At 36.2% G+C, this 22,589-nt stretch overlaps 1 protein-coding gene and 1 long non-coding RNA gene across 2 annotated transcripts; one reads left to right on the top strand and one right to left on the bottom strand.

The window, feature by feature from the left end:
• The first annotated feature begins 309 nt into the window (after positions 1 to 309).
• Positions 310 to 22,280, top strand: CLCA4 (chloride channel accessory 4). Its single transcript, XM_050773712.1, has 13 exons — positions 310 to 1,062; positions 1,201 to 1,348; positions 5,090 to 5,198; positions 6,695 to 6,872; positions 7,226 to 7,444; positions 8,853 to 9,080; positions 12,494 to 12,671; positions 14,031 to 14,137; positions 15,949 to 16,164; positions 16,750 to 17,017; positions 19,326 to 19,496; positions 20,792 to 21,031; positions 21,387 to 22,280. The coding sequence occupies exons 1-13, from the start codon at positions 925 to 927 to the stop codon at positions 21,878 to 21,880; spliced, it is 2,694 nt and encodes an 897-aa protein (XP_050629669.1). The 5' UTR covers positions 310 to 924; the 3' UTR covers positions 21,881 to 22,280.
• On the bottom strand, positions 12,673 to 16,814 carry LOC126944346 (uncharacterized). The gene is made up of 3 exons (XR_007722038.1): positions 16,727 to 16,814; positions 14,024 to 14,172; positions 12,673 to 12,825 (listed from the first exon to the last, which is right to left on the bottom strand). It is a non-coding gene; the product is annotated as an uncharacterized LOC126944346 (long non-coding RNA).
• Positions 22,281 to 22,589: the final 309 nt, after the last annotated feature.

The following is a 22,589-nucleotide window of genomic DNA, read 5'->3' on the forward strand; positions in this document are numbered from 1 at the left end:
CCTTGGAAAATCTGATGATTGTGTCTTGGGGATGATCTTCTTGTGTAAAGTCTTGCAGGAGGTCTCTGTATTCTCTAAATTTGACTGTTGGCCTCCTAGCAAGGTTGGGGAAGTTTTCACAGATGATATGCTGAAATATGTTTTCCAAGTAGTTTGCTTTCTCCTGTGAGGGACTATTTTTCTTATTTGTCCTTGTATGTGAGTTCATAGTTTTGAATATAAGATGATATTATTTTCAGATTGGTAGTAGAGCAACAGTTCTGTAATCAAAGTTTTGCCTCTACTATGGGTTTTTCTTTTTCATCACACCTCCCACCCACACAGGCTCCCAACCCGGCTGCTTCTCCTAAGGTTGGGATGGGAAACTTCTTCAATGACCCATTTCTATAGAGTGTCCTCCTCAGTTTGCATCAACCAAGGCTGTTTTCTACTAATATTTCTTATAAATAGTAGTGATATCAAACAGTTTTAAGATTGCCTATTTGTAGAGTTCCATTTCTACGCCAACCATACTGATAGATAGTAATAGTCCATTGAAGGATGAGGAAACTGAGATTCGGAGTATTGCATAAATCAACCAAGATCTGTCACCCAGAAGATACTAACATTAGTGTTGGAATCACATAAATGACTCCAAAGTCCATGTACATATTCATATTAATCAATTTCTCTTAATGCCAAATACAAGCATTTGCCTTTTAAGGCAGGATTACAGAAGACTGAGGAGGCTTTTAATGTGCAGGATTAAGTGATGGTTTTTGGTTGACAGGTGGCAGAGTTAGAATAATGAGGCAGAGAACCTGCTCATCAGTCTGTTGCTTTTCTGTCCACTCTTAAGTTCGGAAATGCCTGTCACAAAACCCTGCTAATTTAGTTCACTCTAACTTCACCATCCTCACATGTTTTTCCCTCTAATGACAGGATATGGTCACTACAGCTTCTACTTACCTGTTTGAAGCCACAGAAAGAAGATTTTTTTTCAAAAATGTATCTATATTAATTCCTGAGAATTGGAAGGAAAATCCTCGGTACAAAAGGCCAAAACATGAAAACTATGAACACGTAAGTGTCAAAATCTTCTCTTAAAAAATTATATTTTCTGATATTACCCATTTTTGCCACAAATTATTTAAGAGTCTTTCTAACTGAATATCATCTTTTTTATTGTTCATGTTTAACAATCTTTTTCAACACTCTCAGGCTGATGTTATAGTTGCACCACCTACGCTCCCAGGTAGAGATGAACCATACACCAAGCAGTTCACAGAATGTGGAGAGAAAGGCGAACACATTCACTTCACCCCTGACTTTCTACTTGGAAAAAACCAGAATGAATATGGACCACCAGGTAGAAATTTTGGTTAAAAAATAATTTTACAATGATTGCAGCATACAACTTTCTATGCAGGTTAAGTGTGCAGGCCATGGGGCCAAAGTTCATAGAATCAAATCCTGGCTCCCCTACTTACTAGCTGTGTGTGACCTTAAACAAGTGACCTACTGTCTCTGTGCTTATTCCCTATAAAATGGCAAAGAGAGGAGTTTCTACCTTGTAAAATATTTGTTGTACATTAAAGAATCCAGATAAATGTACTCAGTACAGTGTCTACAAAAATATAAACAGAGAAAAGCAATAATAAATGTTTTTCTTAAGGCATGCTTTTTACATTTTAATTTTTCCAGTTCTCTCATAGCTGGTTATTAACAAATCACAGGTAAGCTACATGAAAGCCAGATGTATAGTAAGCTGGAAAGAGTCATGTTGCCAGTTACTGGTCAAGAGAAAACACTCCTAGGCTATCAGTTGCTGATAATATCAATCTATTTCATTGAAAGAGATGACATTGTCTGTAATTGATCATTTTGACCTATAAAAATGGCTATGTCATCTAGTTCAATCTAAATGTTAAAATAATTTGTCAAAACAACAAAAGTGCATTTTACAGACAAAAATGCAAATCATTATTAAAGGAGGGCTCTACACATGTATCACTATTAAATGGGAACCTTCCTGAATCCCCATACCCCAGAATTACCCTCTTCTATTCCTGTTCATTGAACACTTGTTAAGTCTCTGGTCTCTGCCAAACATTCAGCTAGATCTGGTCCTATTCATTACCTGGACCAGTTCCCCTCTCCAGTCTTGAAAGTTTCATCATCTCCTTATGTCCCAATCTTACCTCTTCCTTATACATTATCCTGACCATGTTTGTTTTCCTTGACACCTCTAATCCTTTGTGCCCTTTTAGTTATACTTTCTTACCACCTGGCATGTACAGCAAAGTCAGTCATTTTGACTACAAGTATAAATAGCTCAATTCTCTCACCACTCTTATCCTTATGTTTCATTCAATTTACTAAATCTTCTGAATTATCCATCTACTTTATTCTTGGATCCTGTCATGTTTTCAAGAATGTTGAAGAAAATTATAAAACTATGACATGATTATAAAAATGCACTTTCCAAGCTCAGTGAAGCACTCAAAACTACTCAACAATATTTTTATGCAGCTCTTCTCAATTCTCTTTCTCAATTCCTATAGCAGCTGTTCTAAAACTTCTACCATTTTTCTCAAGATCTCTAGGTACTCTTCTCAATCCCATCAATTAATGTCCTGATTGATAAAACAGAGGTCTCTACATTCTTCCTCTCTATTTCCAAACTTATTACCACCTACATCTTCTCTACCTGCACCTTTCTTAGAACAGAAAGGCTCCTCCAATTTGTAAGTTCAGTGTCCCCATATCAGTTATTGATTTTTCCCATATCCCACACCTAAACGCTATTCTATTACTGACAGGTCTCCCCTTCTTCTTAGACAGATCTTTCTTCCTTTTCACAAATGCATAATATGATATGTGCATTTATGTGAAAAACTCACATTCCTTAATGTCCTAAAAAGCAATAAGGTTTTTGGACAAATAAGATTAGTGAGAGAGCTCTCAAAATCTATGCAATTTTGTAATAAATATGATAACAACACCAACAATCACAATAGATCATTTAGATCACCCAGGCAAGCAATGCAGTAAGGCTAGAGGCTGCCCTAGCGCATATTAAAAGTACACACACACACACACACACACACACATACACACGACACACCACACACACACACACACACACACAGTGTGAGGAGGGGGAGAGAGAAATGTTACCAGAAACAGGAACAGAGATAGCTGGAAATGAGACAATGATGTAGACAGGAATGGAATTCTAAGTCAAAAGGGTTGCTTTTAAGGTGGGCATGGGAGGCAGGGAAACCTGAGAAGGAATCGAGTCTGAGTGAACTCTCTGAGAAGACAGCCAGGTATAGGGAGTTTTAAATTTTTCTTAACATGCACCAGATTCCTATTACAGTAGCTGATATGAGGGCTTTTTCCTTTCCTACTGAAAGTTCTAATTCTGCTCCCACGAACCTGGTTCCACTTGCCTAGGAAACCTGAAACCAGTGTTTTTAAAGCGCATTATGTAGAAGAGTAACTTAGGGACCTTGTTAATATGCAGCTTCTGATTCTGTAAGCAAAGGGTGGGCTGAAGATTCTGCATTTCTAAAAAGCTCCCAGGTGATGCTGATGGATATGGTCCAGAACCACAGTTTGAATAGCAAAGACTTAAAAAAGAAACATGACGGCTGGGCACGGTGACTCACGCCTGTAATCCCAGCACTTGCGGGAGACCGAGGTGGGTGGATCACGAGGTCAGGAGTTCAAGACCAGCCTGGCCAACGTGGTGAAACCCCATCTCTACTAAAAATACAAAAAATCAGCTGAGCGTGGTGGCGGGTGCCTGTAATCTCAGCTACTCGGGAGGCTGAGGCAAGAGAATCACTTGAACCCAGGAGGCAGAGGTTGCAGTGAGCCGAGATGGTGCCATTGCACTCCAGTCCAGGTGACAGTGCAAGACTCCATCTCATAAAAAGGAGGGGGAGAGAGAGAGAGAGAGAGAAGAGAAAGAAAGAAAGGAAGAAAGAAGAAAAAGAAAGAAGGAAGGAAGGGAGGGAGAGAGGGAGGGAGGAAGGAAAGAAAGAAAGAAAGAGAGAGAGAAAAAAAGAGAAAGGAAAGAAAGGAAGAAGGAAGAAAGAAAGGAAAGAAAGAAAGAAAGAAAGAAAGAAAGAAAGAAAGAAAGAAAGAAAGAAAGAAAGAAAGAAAGAAAGAAAGAAAGAAAGAAAGAAAGAAAGAAAGAGAAGATGACTTCTTCATACTATGGTACTATGGTATATTTTCCTCCTATTTTCAGATTCATGAGGTCGTTTGAGCTACAGAAACACACATTGTAGCAGAAGAGACTTTACTTCCAATCTCTCCTTCTCCATCTCTGTTCCCTCTGAAGTTTTTCTCAACATTGCTAAAATGAAAGTTCCACTTTCCTTCTTTCAGCATCTCAAGCTGTGAATTTACTTTTATTCCTTCATTTATTGCAAAATTCTTATTTAAAAAATTTTTATTTGAACTCCCTCTCTCAAAACTTCCCCAAGTGAAGTACTAAATCTCACACATCTTTATTTTTTTTAATACCTAGTATTGCATTGAATGTATATATAATTAGTAATTGTTTCATATAATTAATGCTAACATGTCTTAAGTATGAATTCCTTCATTTTAACATCCCCAGAATTGTATTTGGCCCATAATGGTGTTTCCCAATTTTTTTTTTAAATCATGATAGGGAGCATTTTTAGACTTTTTTTTCTAATTGTATTCACATGGTATTTTGGTGCAAGAGATGTACTGTATATCTGATTATGTTGGTTATAATTTGGAGAACCATAAACCATTGTACTAAGACTTTTTACCCCCAAGAACCAAAACACAAATCCCAGTCCACTCGGTCCATAGCATATCCTCCCTTATTGTTTCATTGATTTAACATGTTGTGGAATAAGAATATAATATATTACATAATATAGCATAATATAATGTGATTTAATACAATAGGCTTTTTTATACACTGAAATATAAATGTTGATAGTTGTTGAAAACTGAAATCTAAATATATTTTATAATTGAAACAGAAGCTTCTTAAAATATTTTGGTACAAAATGTGTCACCTGAATTATGATCATGTATTTGAAATGCTTTCCCACAGGCAGACTGTTTGTCCACGAGTGGGCTCACCTCCGGTGGGGAGTGTTTGATGAGTACAATGAAGATCAGCCTTTCTACCGTGCTAAGTCAAAAAAAATCGAAGCAACAAGGCATGGCTACTTAAATTTTCTAAACTGACTTCAGGCTTTTATCCGTTCTTATTTTCCTCACTTTGATATCTTTCAGAATCATTCTTAATGCCGACAATACGTCACGAAACAATGCTTTTGTTTTTTTTGTTTTTTTAGAAAGTGTATCTTAAGTAGTCAATTGCTATTTAAAACATACATAATTTCAATGGCAACCATTCGGATGACAATTTGACATATTTTATACTTCTCTGCCATAGCTTCCAGAACTCACTTGTGTTGAAGTTGGGCATGTAAATGGATTTACAATATGCTGGGATAAGATCAAAGTTATTCACATTACACAAGAATGCACAAACATGGTTAAGTAGTGCTAAATGTGGACTGAGTAAGAAATGAGGCAGCTTCAAGGAGCCAAGCAGGAACTTCTTGGAGATTTATAAAGGTTATTTTATAATACCATCTAGCATCACAGTTAATAATAGAATCTCCTTTTGATTCTATGATCAAATGGTTGGGAAGAATTGGTTTAAAATTAAAATTGGTGCTATCGCCTCATCAATGTAGATGTCCTGCTGGGGCTCGGGACTTGACACTAATGTGAGAACTGAAAGGTATATGATTTCAGTCAAGATCCTTCCTCTGCCCCATTGCACCAATTTTCAGGCACACCTTTTAGAGAGTATTACATTTATTGTATTTGTTTATGTCATATTCCCCTTAGATGTATAACAGCTGCTGCAGAATATTCATCATGATTTTCCACATAGATAGTTTCATCATGTTGACCTAGTTTGGGAGCAATAGAAGCATCGACATATTTATGAGACTCCCTAAATAACAGAATAAAAACTATTCATCATTTCCTGAATTTGAACTGAAAGCCTATTGAAAAGGCAAAATATGTTCACATCTCAGCGTATTTGTTGTAATCACTGCCACCTGTGGTCAATTACATGCCATAAAACATATGTCTAAAATGTCTCCAACATTTTTTATTCTACCATGGGATTCTTGGCAGTACCTCATCTTTGCTTCCAATCACATTTCCCTTTGGATAAAAATGCTCTTTGAGTAATAAGACTTGTGTCTATCCCATGTACCTTTCTTTTGGGAATATCTTCTTTGGGAAGAAATCTACAAAGAACTTCAAGCTAAAGTGGTACTCAGAGTAAATTGTCTCAAAAGTTCTCTTATCCAGGTCCCTATAGCATATTTACCACCAAAAGACCAGCAGGAGAGATGTCTGAGCAAGAGATCAGCAGCTTTAATACAAGGAGAGAACTCAACCATTATGTTTATCTGGAGGCCCCACTTAAAATTTCCCTCTAGAATTTCTTTAAAAATAGATAATTACTTTGATTGGAACCCTTAAACTCTACAGCCAGGATAGGAAGTACATGGTACACATAGAATAAACATCTTGATATAAAGGTCATCATGAATACAACCACTTAAGATTTCTGTAAGTGTTAATGATTCGGTTGCCTCAGAGATTAACTGTCATGTATTTTCAGGTGTTCCACAGGTATCTCTGGTATAAATAGAGTTTATAAGTGTCAAGGAGGCAGCTGTATTACTAGAACATGCAGAATTGATTCTAAAACAAAACTGTATGAAAAAGATTGTCAATTCTTTCCTGATAAGGTGCAAACAGAGAAAGCATCCATAATGTTTACGCAAAGTATTGATTCTGTAAGTATGCTGATAATTGCTTCCAGAATTTATAATCAAATGACATATTGTCATGTTTTTAAAGTATCTGTTCAGGTGACCTGAGGATTACATATATTGATATAGAGTTCTTTGAACATTGGCCGACACATAGTATGTGCTGAACTAGTGCTATCTAGTGTTATCTATTATTACTGTTACCATTATTCTTATTATGGTAAATCTACCTTATTGTAATATTGATGCTCAGTAAATGATATTTCATTCAACAAACAACATATCTGCAGAAGGCATTTAAAATTTTTTCAGGTTTGTAGTTTGATTTTTAAATGCATGGTATATTAAAATTATTTTTTATTTTATTAACCGTTTAGGTTGTTGAATTCTGTAATGAAAAAACCCATAATCAAGAAGCTCCAAGCCTACAAAACAAAAAGTGCAATTTTAGAAGTACATGGGAGGTGATTAGCAGTTCTGAGGATTTTAATAACACCATACCCATGGTGACACCACCTCCTCCACCTGTCTTCTCATTGCTGAAGATCAATCAAAGAATTGTGTGCTTAGTTCTTGATAAGTCTGAAAGCATGGCGGTAGGTTCACTCTTTCTGGATATAGGGATGTGGGATATTTGAAGATCTGAGAACACACTGAACTCTGTCTGCACCTAGATTGTTCTAAATTGCATGGTGGCATAAAGTACCATCATTGCCCATGATCATGACTTCAAGATACTGCAGCAAAATACCATAGTAAAAGAAAGATGCAAATATAATTAAAAATACCTAATCCAAGGGTCACTTCCTCCTTGGATTCCTCCAGAAAATGGGCTGGACTTCTAGGCTGGTTAAAGCCCTTTTACTGTTTCCCAACAATGCTCTGTGCATACCTCTATTACTGCATATTATATTTACGTTACACATTTCTCTTCCACTAGCCTAGAAGATCCTCTAGGACTTAGAACCATGTCGTATTCATCTTTATCCCCATTTCCTAGAATAAAGTTAATCACATAGGGATAATCAATAAATAATTGTTGAAATGAATGGACAGCAAACAAGTGGGTGCAATGTGATAAGAAACCAGAAGGATGGCACATTTAAGGCAGAGCAAAGCCTGCTGAAGAACAGGAATAAGGTTTTCAGCAAATGAGGGAGGTATTAAAAAGGGCAGATAATGATGGAGTGGAAGGAACTGAGCCACAACAATGCAGGTAGTGGAGAGAGCACATAAAATGAAGATGTAGAAGTTTCTCATTGTGATTTGGTTCAGGGAGTTCAGAAGGAAATTTGGGCATAAGTTGGTGGGGAGTAATACAGATCAGCATAGTGATAAGGACTGGAGAAGACAAATGCATGAAGAAGCTTATATCCTAGACAATCACCTCGGAAAAATGGCCGGGTCCTGAGGGTTACCAAAGAGCCAATTCAATTAACCCATTGGTGGAAAGGCAGCAGCGAGAGGTTAGGAACAGAAGGAGAAAATGGGAAGATAGGGCCTTGGCCTCTCCAAACTTAAAATGAAGCTTGAGTAAGTATTACCTTTTGGGCAGTCTAGTTTCCAGTGGATGGAGTGATTCCAGTCTCTGGTTGGAGTCTACAATAGTCTGGTTTGATTTATAGGCTTGGGGGTATGGTTTTATCTGAAGACAACAAGCACAGGAGCTCCCAAGAGTAATTAGACAGTCTCTCAGATGTGTATCCTCACTCCAATTTCAACTCAATCCCCACCCTACCTTCCACCCCTCACTTGGATACTTAGCAGTCAAGAATCAACTGAAAATAAAAACCTGTGCTCCTTACTACACAATATGTGTCCCATAATACATACTACCATTTTTAAAATTTTATCAATTAAAAATTTGATAATTGCTTCTTTTAACAACATTGATTACTATTCATAGAAAGTGTTACCAATAAATTCTGTCCATTCATTTTATGTGATTGTCTATTATTTTCCAGTCAAAATGACTTGTTTGTTTTTCTTGTCTTTTTGATCTAGAGTTATGACCGCCTGAATCAAATGAATAAGGCAGCAAAATATTTCCTGCTGCAGATTGTTGAAAATGGATCCTGGGTGGGGATGGTTCACTTTGATACTACTGCCACTATTGTAAATAAGCCAATCCAAATAATAAGCAGTGATGAAAGAAACACACTCTTGGCAAAGTTACCTACATACGCTTGGGGAGGAACTTCCATCTGCTCTGGAATTAAATCCGCATTTCAGGTGAAAATTGTACTGCAAATATATTTTGGTTTTTGTTTCTTTTCAGGACATTTTCATGTTAAGTGCTATGCACATACTTGCTGTCTTATTTTAACATAATTAATCCTAAGAAGCACAGGACTAAACAAATAGAAAAAAGTTCTCTTGATGTTTTAATGGATCCGTGAATGAACAACCCATGGGTGAATAAATGACTATCAATTTGCCACTCACTTACAAGCCCAAGGAAGTCATGGACTTTGCTGTCTTGTTACCATGCAGTAGTCAGTGCTCAGTAAATGTTAGTTAAATAAGTGTGCTTGGATGCAAAAGTCATCAACTTTTGGGGCAATGACACAGGTGGTATAGTATTATTCCACTTTAAGCTAGTTCTCATTTGAGTTTCTGTAACATTCAGCTAGGGCAAACTATTTATTATACCTCTTACAGCAGATGTAGCAAGACTGAGAGTCATATTTAGGGTAAGCCATATGAGTTAGAGCATGAACTTTGACATCAGAGTACTGTATGTGCTACTTACTAACCACATAATTTTAGGCTAACCTTTCAGTCCCTTTGGACTCTCAGTGTCTTATCTATACAATATGGGAAATAGGAATGCCTACCTCATAGAGTAATTATAAGGATTACATGAAATGATACATTTACATACTTAGAACAATATTTACTATATTATGTAGCAAATATCTACTTCATATAGTATATATACTAAATATATAATTTATTATAAGTATATATTTATAATGATTAGTAAATATATGTATAATTATTATGAACATTATTTTTAGTCAAATGGTCATCTTGAGCTCACAATTCATATAAATTATGTCATTTTACTGTTTAGAAATCTTCACTGTCTCTTCACAGTCTACAAAATTGTTTCAATTTCTCAGTCTGATATTACTAAAAAGTCTCCCCCACCCAGTAAAATTGCCATCATTTATCTTTCCTGCCTTATTTACTCCATTCTCCCCTCTCGATGCTCTATCCTCCAACCAACTTACTACACACATTGTTCTCCAAGTCGCCTGTATACTAACAGCCTCAAAACCTTTGCACCATGCAAGTTCCTCTACTTAAAATGCTTCCTGTTCTCCCATCTCTGCATGTTAAAATTCTACCAATCCTCCAAAATCCTTTCTCCTTCATGTAACTTCCCTTTTACTCCCAACCCAACTGAATGTGTCTCTTCCATGAATTGCATGACATTTTAGTTTAGGTTTGTAACATGAAGTCCTACATTCAAATCACAATTGTCACTTATCAGCTTTGTGACCCTAAACATGATTCTTATCCTCTCTAGTCCTCAATTACCTCATCAGTAAAATAGGATACATAGGGTTGCTCATGTTTTAATTTATTCAAAATATAAAATGCTTTAATTTATTCACCAAGCAAAGCTTTTCACTCTTGTGGTATGTATATATAAGTGAGGAACAGATAATAAATAGATAAAAACAAGAATTGCAGATTATGTAGATGGTGTTGTGAATAAATGAAACAGGGCAATGGGACAGAGTAACAGGGAAAGGAGAATTACTTTGCGTGGGAGGCCAACGAGCCTTCTCTAAAAAGTAACATTTAAGCTCTGATTTGAAGGATGAGAAGAAGCCAGTGGTTCAGATAGAAAAGAAAGTGCAAAAGTTCCTTAGAAAAAGGTGAGAAAAAACTAGATTATTCTAAGAAATTATAGAAGCTAGTGGCACTGGAGTTTGGCAAATGAGGGGGTATGAAATGTGGTTGGAGAGGTAGACAATGACAGATCTTAGAAAACTTCAAAAAATATGAGGCTTGTATTTTGTTTTAAGCACAACAAAAAGCTCTTGAAGAGTTTAAAGTATCAGAATTTGATAATCAATTTATGTTCCGGGAAGATGATTACAATTGCCCTGAATAAAATAAATTGTAGGCAGTAAAAGTGGTAATAGGAAGACATTTTGGGAGCCTGGAGTTGGATCAAATTATACAGTGTATAAAACATGGTTAATACATAGCAAATGTTCAGTAAACTGTAACAGTACATTGTTATTTCTCTTGAACTATAGAATATTCTGTGGTAAATACATATTAGTTTTGTCTTTGTTGTTCATCTCTAGATCTCCTCAGTCTCTGACACAGAGCTTCATAAACATTGTTACATTGAACCCAATTATTTATTAATATATGAATGTAGGAATGTAGTTGCTACTGAATCCCCCCCGCACAGTGACTGGCACATTGTAAATACTTGGTAAATAATCTCATGCAAGAAAAGAAGAGGTGAAAGAGAGAACTCTGTTTCATCTTTGGATCTTCATTTTATACTTAAATGCATGGGAGAAGTGTGATAGAGATGCTACCAATGCCATAAATGTATAAAAGCATTTTCCTATCTTTCCGTTTGGTTTCAATGCATGTCAGAGAATATTTCCCATATATTGCAATATGTGTATTAGTCACTCTTTGCTTCAAAACATGCAAAATTGAAATAAGGGTGGTCAATTTGTTCCCTGATACCAACTTTCAAGGGATTTCTACATTCCGAACCCTCTTCTGCAAATCTGCACACACACCTCCACTCCCTGCCAAAGAAAGCCACTCATAATCTGTTATTTTTCACCTCTTGGCCTGGACTCAAGGTCTCAAAATGGTGCTCCAAGATGCCACCACCAATTAAAACTGTCAAAGAAAATGAAATATAGTTGTCATCCTGGGCTAAGTTCTCTTTATCCTCTTTTACAGGCATCTAGTTTCAAAACTTTGAGTTTCAAACTGTTTGGCATTTAGGAAAAGGATTCAAGCTACAAATTGAACGTAATAAATATAATTTTAATATATTCTTTGAGCACCACCAATATGCTTAGTTCTGTGCCAGTTATTATCAGAAGTAAATGAAAGTTGCATAACAAGGCCGCATGCTTAGAACTTTCTATATTTTTTCTTTATAAGCATACTGAGGGTTTACTAATTTGTAATCACTGACTTTTTAAAATGTTGAAGTGGATTCTTAATGCATCTAGCTTTAAGTGCAAGAGACTTCATAAACTGAAGGCTTGTCTGTCAGAAGGTAGTCCAGTCAAAGAAACCAGAACACTATTTAATGTCATATACTGTGATTATACCTTTGGTATCTGGTTGACCTGAGTTTCCCAGGTTGAGATATTATTGTCATTTAGTCTAGATGATTTTCCAAAGCCTGGTCCCACTGAATTCATTTGAATAAATACTCCCTGCAGCTGGGAGTTTAAAAAAATTTTCATGTTTAACATCCCCCAAGGATTGTTGATTGAAAATTCTTTATTTTAAAATAGAGGCTATCTCTTCTATTCTGCATAACTTGCGTTTATTCTCTCTGTAATTTTTTTCTGATTTCCCATTTGTCTATTTGATCTAGGAATGCCTGTTGGTAACTGTGCTCTGAATTATGTTTTCAGGTCATTGGAGAGCTAAGCCCCCACCTCGATGGATCTGAAGTAGTGCTGCTGACTGATGGGGAGGACTACACTGCAAGTTCTTGTATTGATGAAGTGAAACGAAGTGGAGCAATTGTTCATTTTATTGCCTTGGGAACAGCTGCTGATAAAGCAGTAATAGAGATGAACAAGATAACAGGTAAAACATGTTCCATTTATTCCAGGCCTTCAATAGCAATGCATACATGTAAAGGCTGACAGTTCAACAACTTCTCTTGAGTTTCTGCCCTGAAGGTACTGAAGCTGGGGACCAGACCCAATCTCTGTTCTCATGGCACTTGGAGTTCAGTTGGCTGGAGAGACAAATAAAACTGTTAATGAAATAACATAATCAGATAACATTCCTTCATAACAGGAGGAATATAGAAAAATAAAAAGTTCTATGTGAGCAGAGGAAGCCATTAGCTTTATTAGAGTTGTATAGAGCCAGGGAAAGGAAGCATGAGAAAGTAGCTGAATTCTGAGCTGGGCTTTGAACAAGGTGTTGAATTTCTCTGGGAAGAAAAAGGGGCTAAGAAAAGATGATCAAGTCGTGAGCAAAAAACATCATATTGGGGTGACAGTGCAAGGCACATGGAGGGAATGGTGAAAACTCCGTGAGACCAGAGCATAAGCTGTGGGGTGGGTGTATGTGATTAACAGAAACTCAGGCTGAAAAGATCTAAATAACAAAGTTTTTATGTAAACATTAACTATGGTAGCTGTTATTTCAGACACACAGACGTGATGAAAATGGATTACGTGTTTCCAATACCTTCTTAAACTTAGTAGAGAATATATAATTTATGACATGAGCATAAATTCTGTTGAATTGGCTTCTAATGGTACTAAATATATGCTTGCTTTTTAATGCTTAGTTATGCAAAATCACATCATTTCAAAGTCCTTTCATGGCCACTGTAAAATTTATTTCTATTCCAAGTAGCTCCTTAAAAGTAGTACTTTTTTGGATTTATCGCTCTTGCTTTCCATTTTTCTATCTGCTCATTGCCAATTATTGTGAGGATACCTAAATATAGCAGCTCTTTCATCTTTCTAATTTTCTGATTTTGGTCTACGCTGGCTGAAATATCTGAAAGTCAACTTTGTTAGAACTAAAATAAAAGATTAACAATCTTTTAACAAAAGATTCCATAAACCTACACTGGCTGAAATATCTGAAAGTCAATTTTGTTAGAAATAAAAGATTCTCTAAAAGGGCTGTGTAAAGTTTGTGAGCTTTAATACATGGAATTGTAACATCTTTCATATTCTATAATTATCATGCATTTTAGCTAGCTAAGATTTTGATAATGAGGCATTATGGTAGCTTTCATTCCCTAGTTATGACATTTTAAAATGAGCATTTCAGAATTAATCTGTACAACTATGTGCTTTTGGTCTATTTTAATAACACATACTGAAACTATGATTTTGTTTTAACTATTACCTTAATAATCACTAAAATATACATATTTATTTTCTAGAAAGCAGTCTAATTAATGTATTTACATTTTAGGAGGACATCATTTTTATGCTTCAGATAAAGCCCAGAACAATGGCCTCATTGATGCTTTTGGGGCCCTTACATCAGGAAATACTGAACTCTCCCAGAAGTCCCTTCAGGTCAGAGTTCTCATTCCTTGGGTTTTCATGTTCACCTTTGCCATAACAAAGAAAAAACAATTTGGTGGTTATAAGTTTTGAGTTCCATATTTTTCTCAAAGTAAATTTTTAATTAAAATCTAAACTTTAATCTTAAATAGAAATTACCCTTTAGCTATAGCCAAATTAATTGGTAAAACAAAAGTAAAATAAATGGTGAAATAGCAGACATATTGTTTCTTTTCTTTTCATTTCTGGTTAAGAAATGACATTACAATGTAATAATGTCAAATATTTCACCAAAAATGGACCTTTTCCAAAATAAAGCACCCATTTTTCAATGAATGCATTTTAAAAGCTCATGCTTGAAGCTTTCCCCATACTAGACTTCTATGAAATAGATTTAGACACATGAACTCAAGAACCTGGTTGGGAAATGGAAGGAGTGTATCTTGGAAATAAATTAAGCCGGAGAAAGAAGGCGTGAATAGTCATTGTCTAGCTACAAACATAGGGCTTCTGTCACCTCTTCAACCACTTTTTTCAGTGGCTTTTTGTTTTATTCACCTGTCTTCTGAACATAACACTTTTGCTCATCTGGGTCTTAATAGCATCACCATTTTCTGTTACTTAGATTCAAAAACTGTGAGTAAACTTTGATTCTTCTTTCTTCATGTCCCATGTGAACATAGCCAGTTTCTCTCAAAATACATTTTACAAAAATGTTTGTCTTCATTCCTACATGTCTATGTCACGTCACTTTATATCAAGATTTCTGTCTTGTGTTTTCCAGCTCATCAACTCACTGCCTATGTTAAAACTTGCCATGATCCCTAAACAAACCTATTTTCCTCTACTTCTCAACAATGAAAGGAACAGAAGTTATAGGATGTGAGCTTAGAGTATGTGCAGATTGGTTTGCACATCTGGTCTACAGATATATCCTGCAAACAAGTTAAAAATTGGTGTCAGATATAGCCTGCTACTGTGTAGAGAATAAGCTGAAGGATAATAAAGGTCATTTCTGAGGTTGCCATGGTTGTTGACTGAGAAAATGATGATTACAGTGACTGAAATTGACAAGGAGAGAGAACTGATTCTGAAGATACTATTTTTGTGTTCTGTTTATTTTAAATGGATGGTAGGAACACCAAGAAACCCGCTATACAGTATAGCAACTGTAGTTAACAACAATGTATTGTATATTTGAAAATCACTAAGTGCATTTTCTGCATTCTCACCACAAAAAAAGAAATGAGTATGTGAGGTAATGCATATGTTAATCCACTTGATTGAGCCATTCCACAATATATGTATATTTCTTTGTCACTTTAAAAAATAAGTAACTAAATAAAAATGGTTGGCTCTCCTGGACTAAGAGCTATCAACAAAAAGTTGAAAAGCTTTCTTTAAAGCTCCTCTCAAAAAAAGGTTCTATCTTCAATTTCCTCTCTTCTCAGGATTCCAACCTTTTTGTATCAGTTTGCACTCTGTTGAATATATTTACTGTCCAGTGCTACTCCCTCTATCTGTGTGAAAAAATTATTTCAAAATTCCATATCAGGAAAATATCCATGAATGCTTGCCAAGACAACCGGGGAAAAAACAGTAAGGTCATATTCATGACTGTAAAACCCATGCTTCTGCTCTAAGTCTCTTACTTCCTCACTTTTTAATTGATAACTGTCATATCATCACCAGCTTGCAGAGAGATCACAAGTCTAAGGTGGTTTGCCATTTATAAGCTTGTTCTCAGGCCAGAAATTAAAAACCATCTTTAAAAAGCATAAAATTACTGTCTTTTCAATTAATTTTGAAATCTATTTAAACAGCTTGAAAGTAAGGGATTAACACTGAACAGTAATCCCTGGATGAACGACACTGTCATCATTGACAGTACAGTGGGAAAGGACACATTCTTTCTCATCACATGGAACAGACTGCCTCCCAGTATTTCTCTCTGGGATCCCAATGGAACAATCATGGAAAATTTCACAGTGGATGAAACTTCCAAAATGGCCTATCTCAGTATTCCAGGAACTGCAAAGGTAAGCAATCAGCTTTTAGACTTCCTGTCAACATTTTTAAAAAACTGAACATAAATTGTTTAATGTCATAAATGTGAGTACCAAAGGTTGTATCAACTTTAAAATGAAGATAAAATAGTATGTACTTTCTATGCCTGTGTCCTTAAAATTATGATGGTAGGAAAAAGGAAAAAAGAACTTACGTATCAAGAAGAAGGAAGAAAAGGTAGTCAAGACAGTCTGAGAAGAATTTTAAGAAGGAAATGTAGGAAGAGTCTATGCAAATTGGTGGGTAGAGAGCTACAGGGTCCTTCCTTTTTCACCCTACCAGGATTGATGAATCTGTGGACTCTAAGGTCAAAACCAAGGCAAACCTTCTAAAACTTATTTTTTTCCAGTTGAGATGTAGCAAAGTGTACACATCATCAATGATACCACTTGGCATGCCCTGTCTGAACTGCCTCAGCCCTTACCCGTTTATCCTCAACATCCTTAAAAACCTCTTTATTCTACTCCCCATTATATAATTTATTTAGAATTACATAATGGAAATATAGAAAGTAGCTTGACTTTGGATACTTACTATATTTCGGTTGAAATTTTTAGGTGGGCACTTGGGCATACAGTCTTCAAGCCAAAGCAAACCCAGAAACATTAACTATTACAGTAACCTCTCGAGCAGCAAATTCTTCTGTGCCTCCAATCACATTGAATGCTAAAATGAATAAGGACATAAACAGTTTCCCCAGCCCAATGATTGTTTATGCAGAAATTCTACAAGGGTTTGTACCTGTTCTTGGAGCCAATGTGACTGCTGTCATTGAATCACAGAGTGGACATACAGAAGTTTTGGAACTTTTGGATAATGGTGCAGGTAATTCACAGGTTTTTATGAATAAGCCAATATTTTCCTAATTCAGCATGTTGTGAGTCCCTGTGGCATTGTGGGGCAGTAAGACAGACAACAGAATTGATGCAAATTAAGGAGGAACAGCAGGACCAGCAGGAAATTTTATATAGGTAAAACCTACAGAGTGCCTAGCAAATGTCTTGCATGTGGTAAACACTCAATCAATGTTTTGGGGCTGAGCACAGTGGCTCAGGTATGTAATCCTAGCACTTTGGGAGGCCAAAGTTGGCAGATCACTTGAGGTCAGAAGTTCGAGACCAGTCTGGCAAACATGGTGAAACCTCTTTTCTACTAAAAGTACAAAAAATTAGCCAGGTGTGGTGGCACACACTTGTAAACCCAGCTACTTGGGAGGCTGAGGCCGGAGGATCACTTGAACCTGTGAGGTGGAGGTTGCAGTGAACCAAGATCATAACACTGCATTCCAGCCTGGGCAACAGAGAGAGACTCTGTCTCAGTAACAACAAAAATACCCGATAAATAAATAAAAATAAAAATGTTTTTGCTTGTTGAATTTTTTTGTTTGTTTTTTGTTTTTTTGAGATGAGGTCTCACTCTGTCACATAGGCTGGATGGAGTTCAGTAGCACCATTTCAGCTCACTGAAGCCTCTGCCTCCTAGGCTCCAGCAGTCCTCCCATCTCAGCATCCCAAGTAGCTGGGATACAGGTGTGTGCCACCATGCTCAGCTAATCTTTACATTTTTTTGTAAAGAAAAGGTCTGCAAAAGAGAAAAGGTCTCACTATCTTGCCTCAGCTGGTCTCAAACTCCTAGGCTTAAGGTATCCTCCCACCCCACCTCCCAAAGTGCTGGCATTACAGAAGCGAGCCACCATGCCTGGCCATACATGTAATTTTTTTGTCATCATTATTGTTTATCATCCAGGCAACCAATGTCTGTCACCAATTAGAAAGGTCTCATTCAGGAGACTGAGGATAGCATCAAGAAAGTCTGGCTAGAGAGGATGAAGCACAAGCAAACTAGATGCGATTAAGTGGTAGAACTTGGGTCTCTGGCAGGAAAATAAAGCAGGAGTAATCCTCAACAGCTGGAACACAGTATCAATATAGTCCTGAGAACTGGGACCCAGGGGCAGCTGGCACTGCCACGAGACAGGAAGATTCATCACTGGGGCATCAGATACCAGGTCTGGCTGGTAGGAATCAAGATGCAATGTTGGCCATTCTCTATCTCCGTGGTCTGCACAGATGGGTGATACCTAAAGACCCTTTCCCCAGATTCTGGATTGTTCTAGGAACAGAAGCTTCTGTTAAGAGGTTAATAAGCAAGGAAATAACTATATTGATAGGCACTCGAATTAACAAAATTTTCCATCAGTGTATTTTGCAATGTAACTTATTCAATCATTTTATAATCATATCTTCAACTAGAGTTGCCCCTGAGAAAAACTGAGAAGGTGAAATTGTTCTTTTGTGTACCTCAATGTCTTCTTCAGATATATCAATATTTCCACAACTATTCCTTGCCTCTTTTTCCCCTTTCTACAAATCTATACTACATTAAAACTTATATGCACCATGTTTCCCTTCTCAACATTTTGCTAGATGACCATTTAGGTAATTGGGGAAATTTGCCAATTTGGAGTGCCTTTACCTGAGATGGTATTGGTGATTAACAATGACATAGAGCAGACATTCTTTAGTCTGCAAATGTCTTTAGTTTGCAGACAAACTTTAGTGTGCAAAGGAGTTATCTCAAGGGCTTGTAAGAACACAGAATGCTGGGACCTTTTCTCTAGGAAATCTGGGAAATGTGTATCTCTAAAAATCACCAAATTTAGTAATTTTAGTTGACTGTTGTGAGAATTAAATCCTACACAAAGATAGGATTTTTCCTTAGTAGAGACCCTTTTGATTTAAAAAGAGAAATGACATAATTAATGTGTTTAGAGTTAGAGAAAGCAAGCTGAAAGCAAACAGTGGTGGAGAAATTGTAAGAGTACTATGTGTAATACTCTGTATATGAATTAATAAGGATGGGAAGGTGAAGTATTTAGGCATTTATTATGCACACATAAATATCAATGTGTGTGTATGTATGTTATATAGACCTAGTAGACATCAAAATAACTCAAAGGTATCAATTCTACAATATATTGTTTTGGCAGAATATAATGGAAATATTCTCCAAAGGGTCAATCTCAAAATATTAAGCCTAATCTAGAGGATATCCTTGTAGAAGCCAATTGCTTGTCTTTGAAAATGCATAAGTTTCTCTTTACAATACTTTATTCCTTCATTTCTATAACAAGGCGCTGATTCTTTCAAGAATGATGGGGTCTACTCCAGGTATTTTACAGCATACACAGAAAATGGCAGCTACAGCTTAAAAGTATGGGCTCATGGAGGAGCAAACACTGCCAGGCTAAGCTTACAGCCTCCACTGAATAGAGCCGCATATATACCAGGCTGGGTAGTGAACGGTGAGTAACTCATGATATTTATAATCCAGTGATAGTTTGAATAATATTGGTGATTTTATATAATTGAGGCTTCAAACAGGTTGATCACAACTCAAAATATAGCTTTTCCCATTTATGGAATAAAGTTCTCAGTCATACTAGGATTTGCCTCTAAATTAATCTAAGCTTTGGTACAATGTCTGGCACCTAGTAAGCACTCAAGCACTCAAAAAAGGTCAGTTATTATTGTTTTTTAAACTTTCAATTTAGGTTTGGGGGTACATGTGCAGGTTTGTTATATAGGTAAATTCGTGTCATGGGGGTTTGTTGTACAGATTATTTTGTCACCCAGGTACTAAACCTAGTATCCAATAGTTATTTTTTCTGCTCCTCTCCCTCCTCCCAACCTACACCCTCAAGTAGGACTCAGTGTCTGTTGTTACCCTCTTTGTGTCCATGAATTCTCATCATTTAGCTCCCACTTATAAGTGAGAACACGCAGTATTTTGGTTTTCTGTTCCTGCATTAGTTTGCTGAGGATAATGGCCTCCAGCTCCATCCATGTTCCTGCAAAAGACATGATCTCACTCAAAAACATCAGTTATTATTGTGTTAGTTTGGAACATCTTATGTATATCAGCAATAATATGCCCAACTTTCAGCTCAAGATGAAGGAAACAGGTCAGTTTATGAACCTAAGCACAAGCCAGTGCAGAATTTATCCTTCAGATTACATATGCTGTAAGAGTAAACATTCATTTGGAATTTTAATAAGTCAAAAAAAAAAAAAAAAAACAACATGTATAGTAAAGTGATGTAAGAATTAAGAATGCATTCTTTGCTAGCTTTCTTTTATCTGGTCCCTTGTGACTTTTAGGGGCTTTCTGCTAGCAATTGGGATACAACAGAAGAATTATTCCTTAGCACTTGCAGCATGGAGGGAGGGACCTAGCACAAGTGGGTGGAGGAGAACTGGCAATGATTTCCCCAGATATATTCCCAGAGCGCTGATAATTCAAGAGGTAAAGCAATTCCTTTTTTTAAAAGGCACATATTGAATTATATAATATTTCTCTCATCCAGTGTAGGCTTCATTCTAAAGCAATGTGTTATCTGACTCTGTCCTACAATATCCTACTAAAGAAAGAATTCTCTCACCAATTGGATGCTTATGATTGTCACAAAACTTAGTAAAAATGTGACTGTATATATATTTATTAAAAGGAAAAGACAAATGAGGTGAAGAAGGTGATTCCCTGAATTATAAAAAATACCAGCAGTTTTGCCCATTATAAACCAGGAAATGTTTAATGCAGGGGAAATTGAAGCAAACCCACCAAGACCTGAAATTGATGAGGATACTCAGACCACCTTGGAGGATTTCAGCCGAACAGTGTCTGGAGGTGCATTTGTGGTGTCACAAGTCCCACATCCAGAATATCTCTTGGATGACCTACATCCACCAAGTCAAATCACAGACCTTGATGCCACACTTCAGGAGGATGAGATTATTCTTACATGGACAGCACCAGGAGATAATTTTGATGTTGGGAAAGGTAAGGACGAAGTGTCACATGATTTTGGCTTAAGTGAAAGGTGCTAATTGCAAAAACAAGGGTGTAAGGGCGGGCGAGGGGAGAATGGTTTTATATTGACAGCCTAGCAAAGTATTAATTTCATAATCTGATATTTTTTAACCAATCAAATGACACATTTTAATGTGGTCCTACTTTTCATACAAAGAAGGTAGCAGTTTGCAGAGCTTAAGATCAGAATTCAGCTTTTATTAAAAAATGAGTAAGGTTTTTGATCTGAGTATCTGCTTTGTATAACTAGACATTTTTGAGAATTAAAAAAAGGAATGAATATGCTATGCTCCGTCTCTAAACTACATGTAACTTTTTTTCTCAGCTCAACATTATATCATAAAAATAAGTGGAAGTATTCTTGATCTAAGAGACAGTTTTGATGATGCTCTTCAAGTAAATACTACTGATCTGTCACCAAAGGAGGCCAATTCCAAGGAAATCTTTGCATTTAAACCAGGGAATATCTCAGAAGAAAATGCAACTCACATATTTATTGCCATTAAAAGCATAGATAAAAGCAATTTGACATCAAAAGTATCCAACATTGCAGAAGTAGCTTTGTTTATCCCTCAGGAAAATCCTGATGACATTTCTCCTACTCCTACTCCTACTCCTACCCCTACCCCTACCCCTACCCCTACTCCTATTCCTACTCCTACTCCTACTCCTACTCCTACCCCTACCCCTACTCCTATTCCTACTCCTACTCCTACTACTGATAAAAGTCATAATTCTGGAGTTAATATTTCTACCCTGGTATTGTCTGTGATTGGGTCTGTTGTAATTGTTAACATTATTTTAAGTACCACCATTTGAACCTTAACGAAGAAAACAATCTTCAAGTAGACCTAGAAGAGAGTTTTAGAAAACAAAACAATGTAAGTAAAGGATATTTCTGGATCTTAAAATTCATCCTATGTGTGATCATAAACTCATAAAAATAATTTTAAGATGTCTGAAAAGGATACTTTGATTAAATAAAAATGCTCATGAAGATGTAAAAACTGTCAAGATTAAAATTTAATAGTTTTATTTTTTGTTATTTTATTTGTAAGACATAGTGATGAACAGAGATCCTTTTTCATATTGTTACCTGGTTGTTTATTATTTGATACAACATTTTTCTGAAATGATATTTCAAATTTCATCAAGAAATTAAAATTATCTATTTGAGTAGTCAAAATACAAGTAAAGGAGAGCAAATAAACAACATTTGAAAAAAATGAATTTGGTGTTGGTACTATTAAGTATAAATTGATGATGTCGTATTCCTCCAAAGCCTCCAACTATACCCTACAATTGCCAAGGTTATGTTTACTACAATTCATGGATATGGAGGATACCAGAAAAAAAAAGTCAATTACCACCTGTCAAACTATAATTTTTCCTGATTTTATTTTGATATAAACATATATCTATCTCTTTTCATTTAAAAAGCCATACCCATCTGCGTACTTTTTGTTTTATCATAGGAACGAATTACTGAAGCTACTATCTATTGCCCTTGTTTTCAGATAAAGAAAAC

The sequence above is a fragment of the Macaca thibetana genome, chromosome 1, assembly GCF_024542745.1.
Source record: "Macaca thibetana thibetana isolate TM-01 chromosome 1, ASM2454274v1, whole genome shotgun sequence".
NCBI classification, from domain to species: Eukaryota; Metazoa; Chordata; class Mammalia; order Primates; family Cercopithecidae; genus Macaca; species Macaca thibetana.

Excerpts from the sequence above, each read along its gene's own strand:
- CLCA4 (XM_050773712.1), top strand. The coding sequence starts at position 925 with ATGGTCACTACAGCTTCTACTTACCTGTTTGAAGCCACAGAAAGAAGA. Across the intron at positions 12,672-14,030 it reads AGAGATGAACAAGATAACAG|GAGGACATCATTTTTATGCT; the intron begins GTAAAACATGTT and ends TTTACATTTTAG. Across the intron at positions 21,032-21,386 it reads TAATTTTGATGTTGGGAAAG|CTCAACATTATATCATAAAA; the intron begins GTAAGGACGAAG and ends TTTTTTTCTCAG.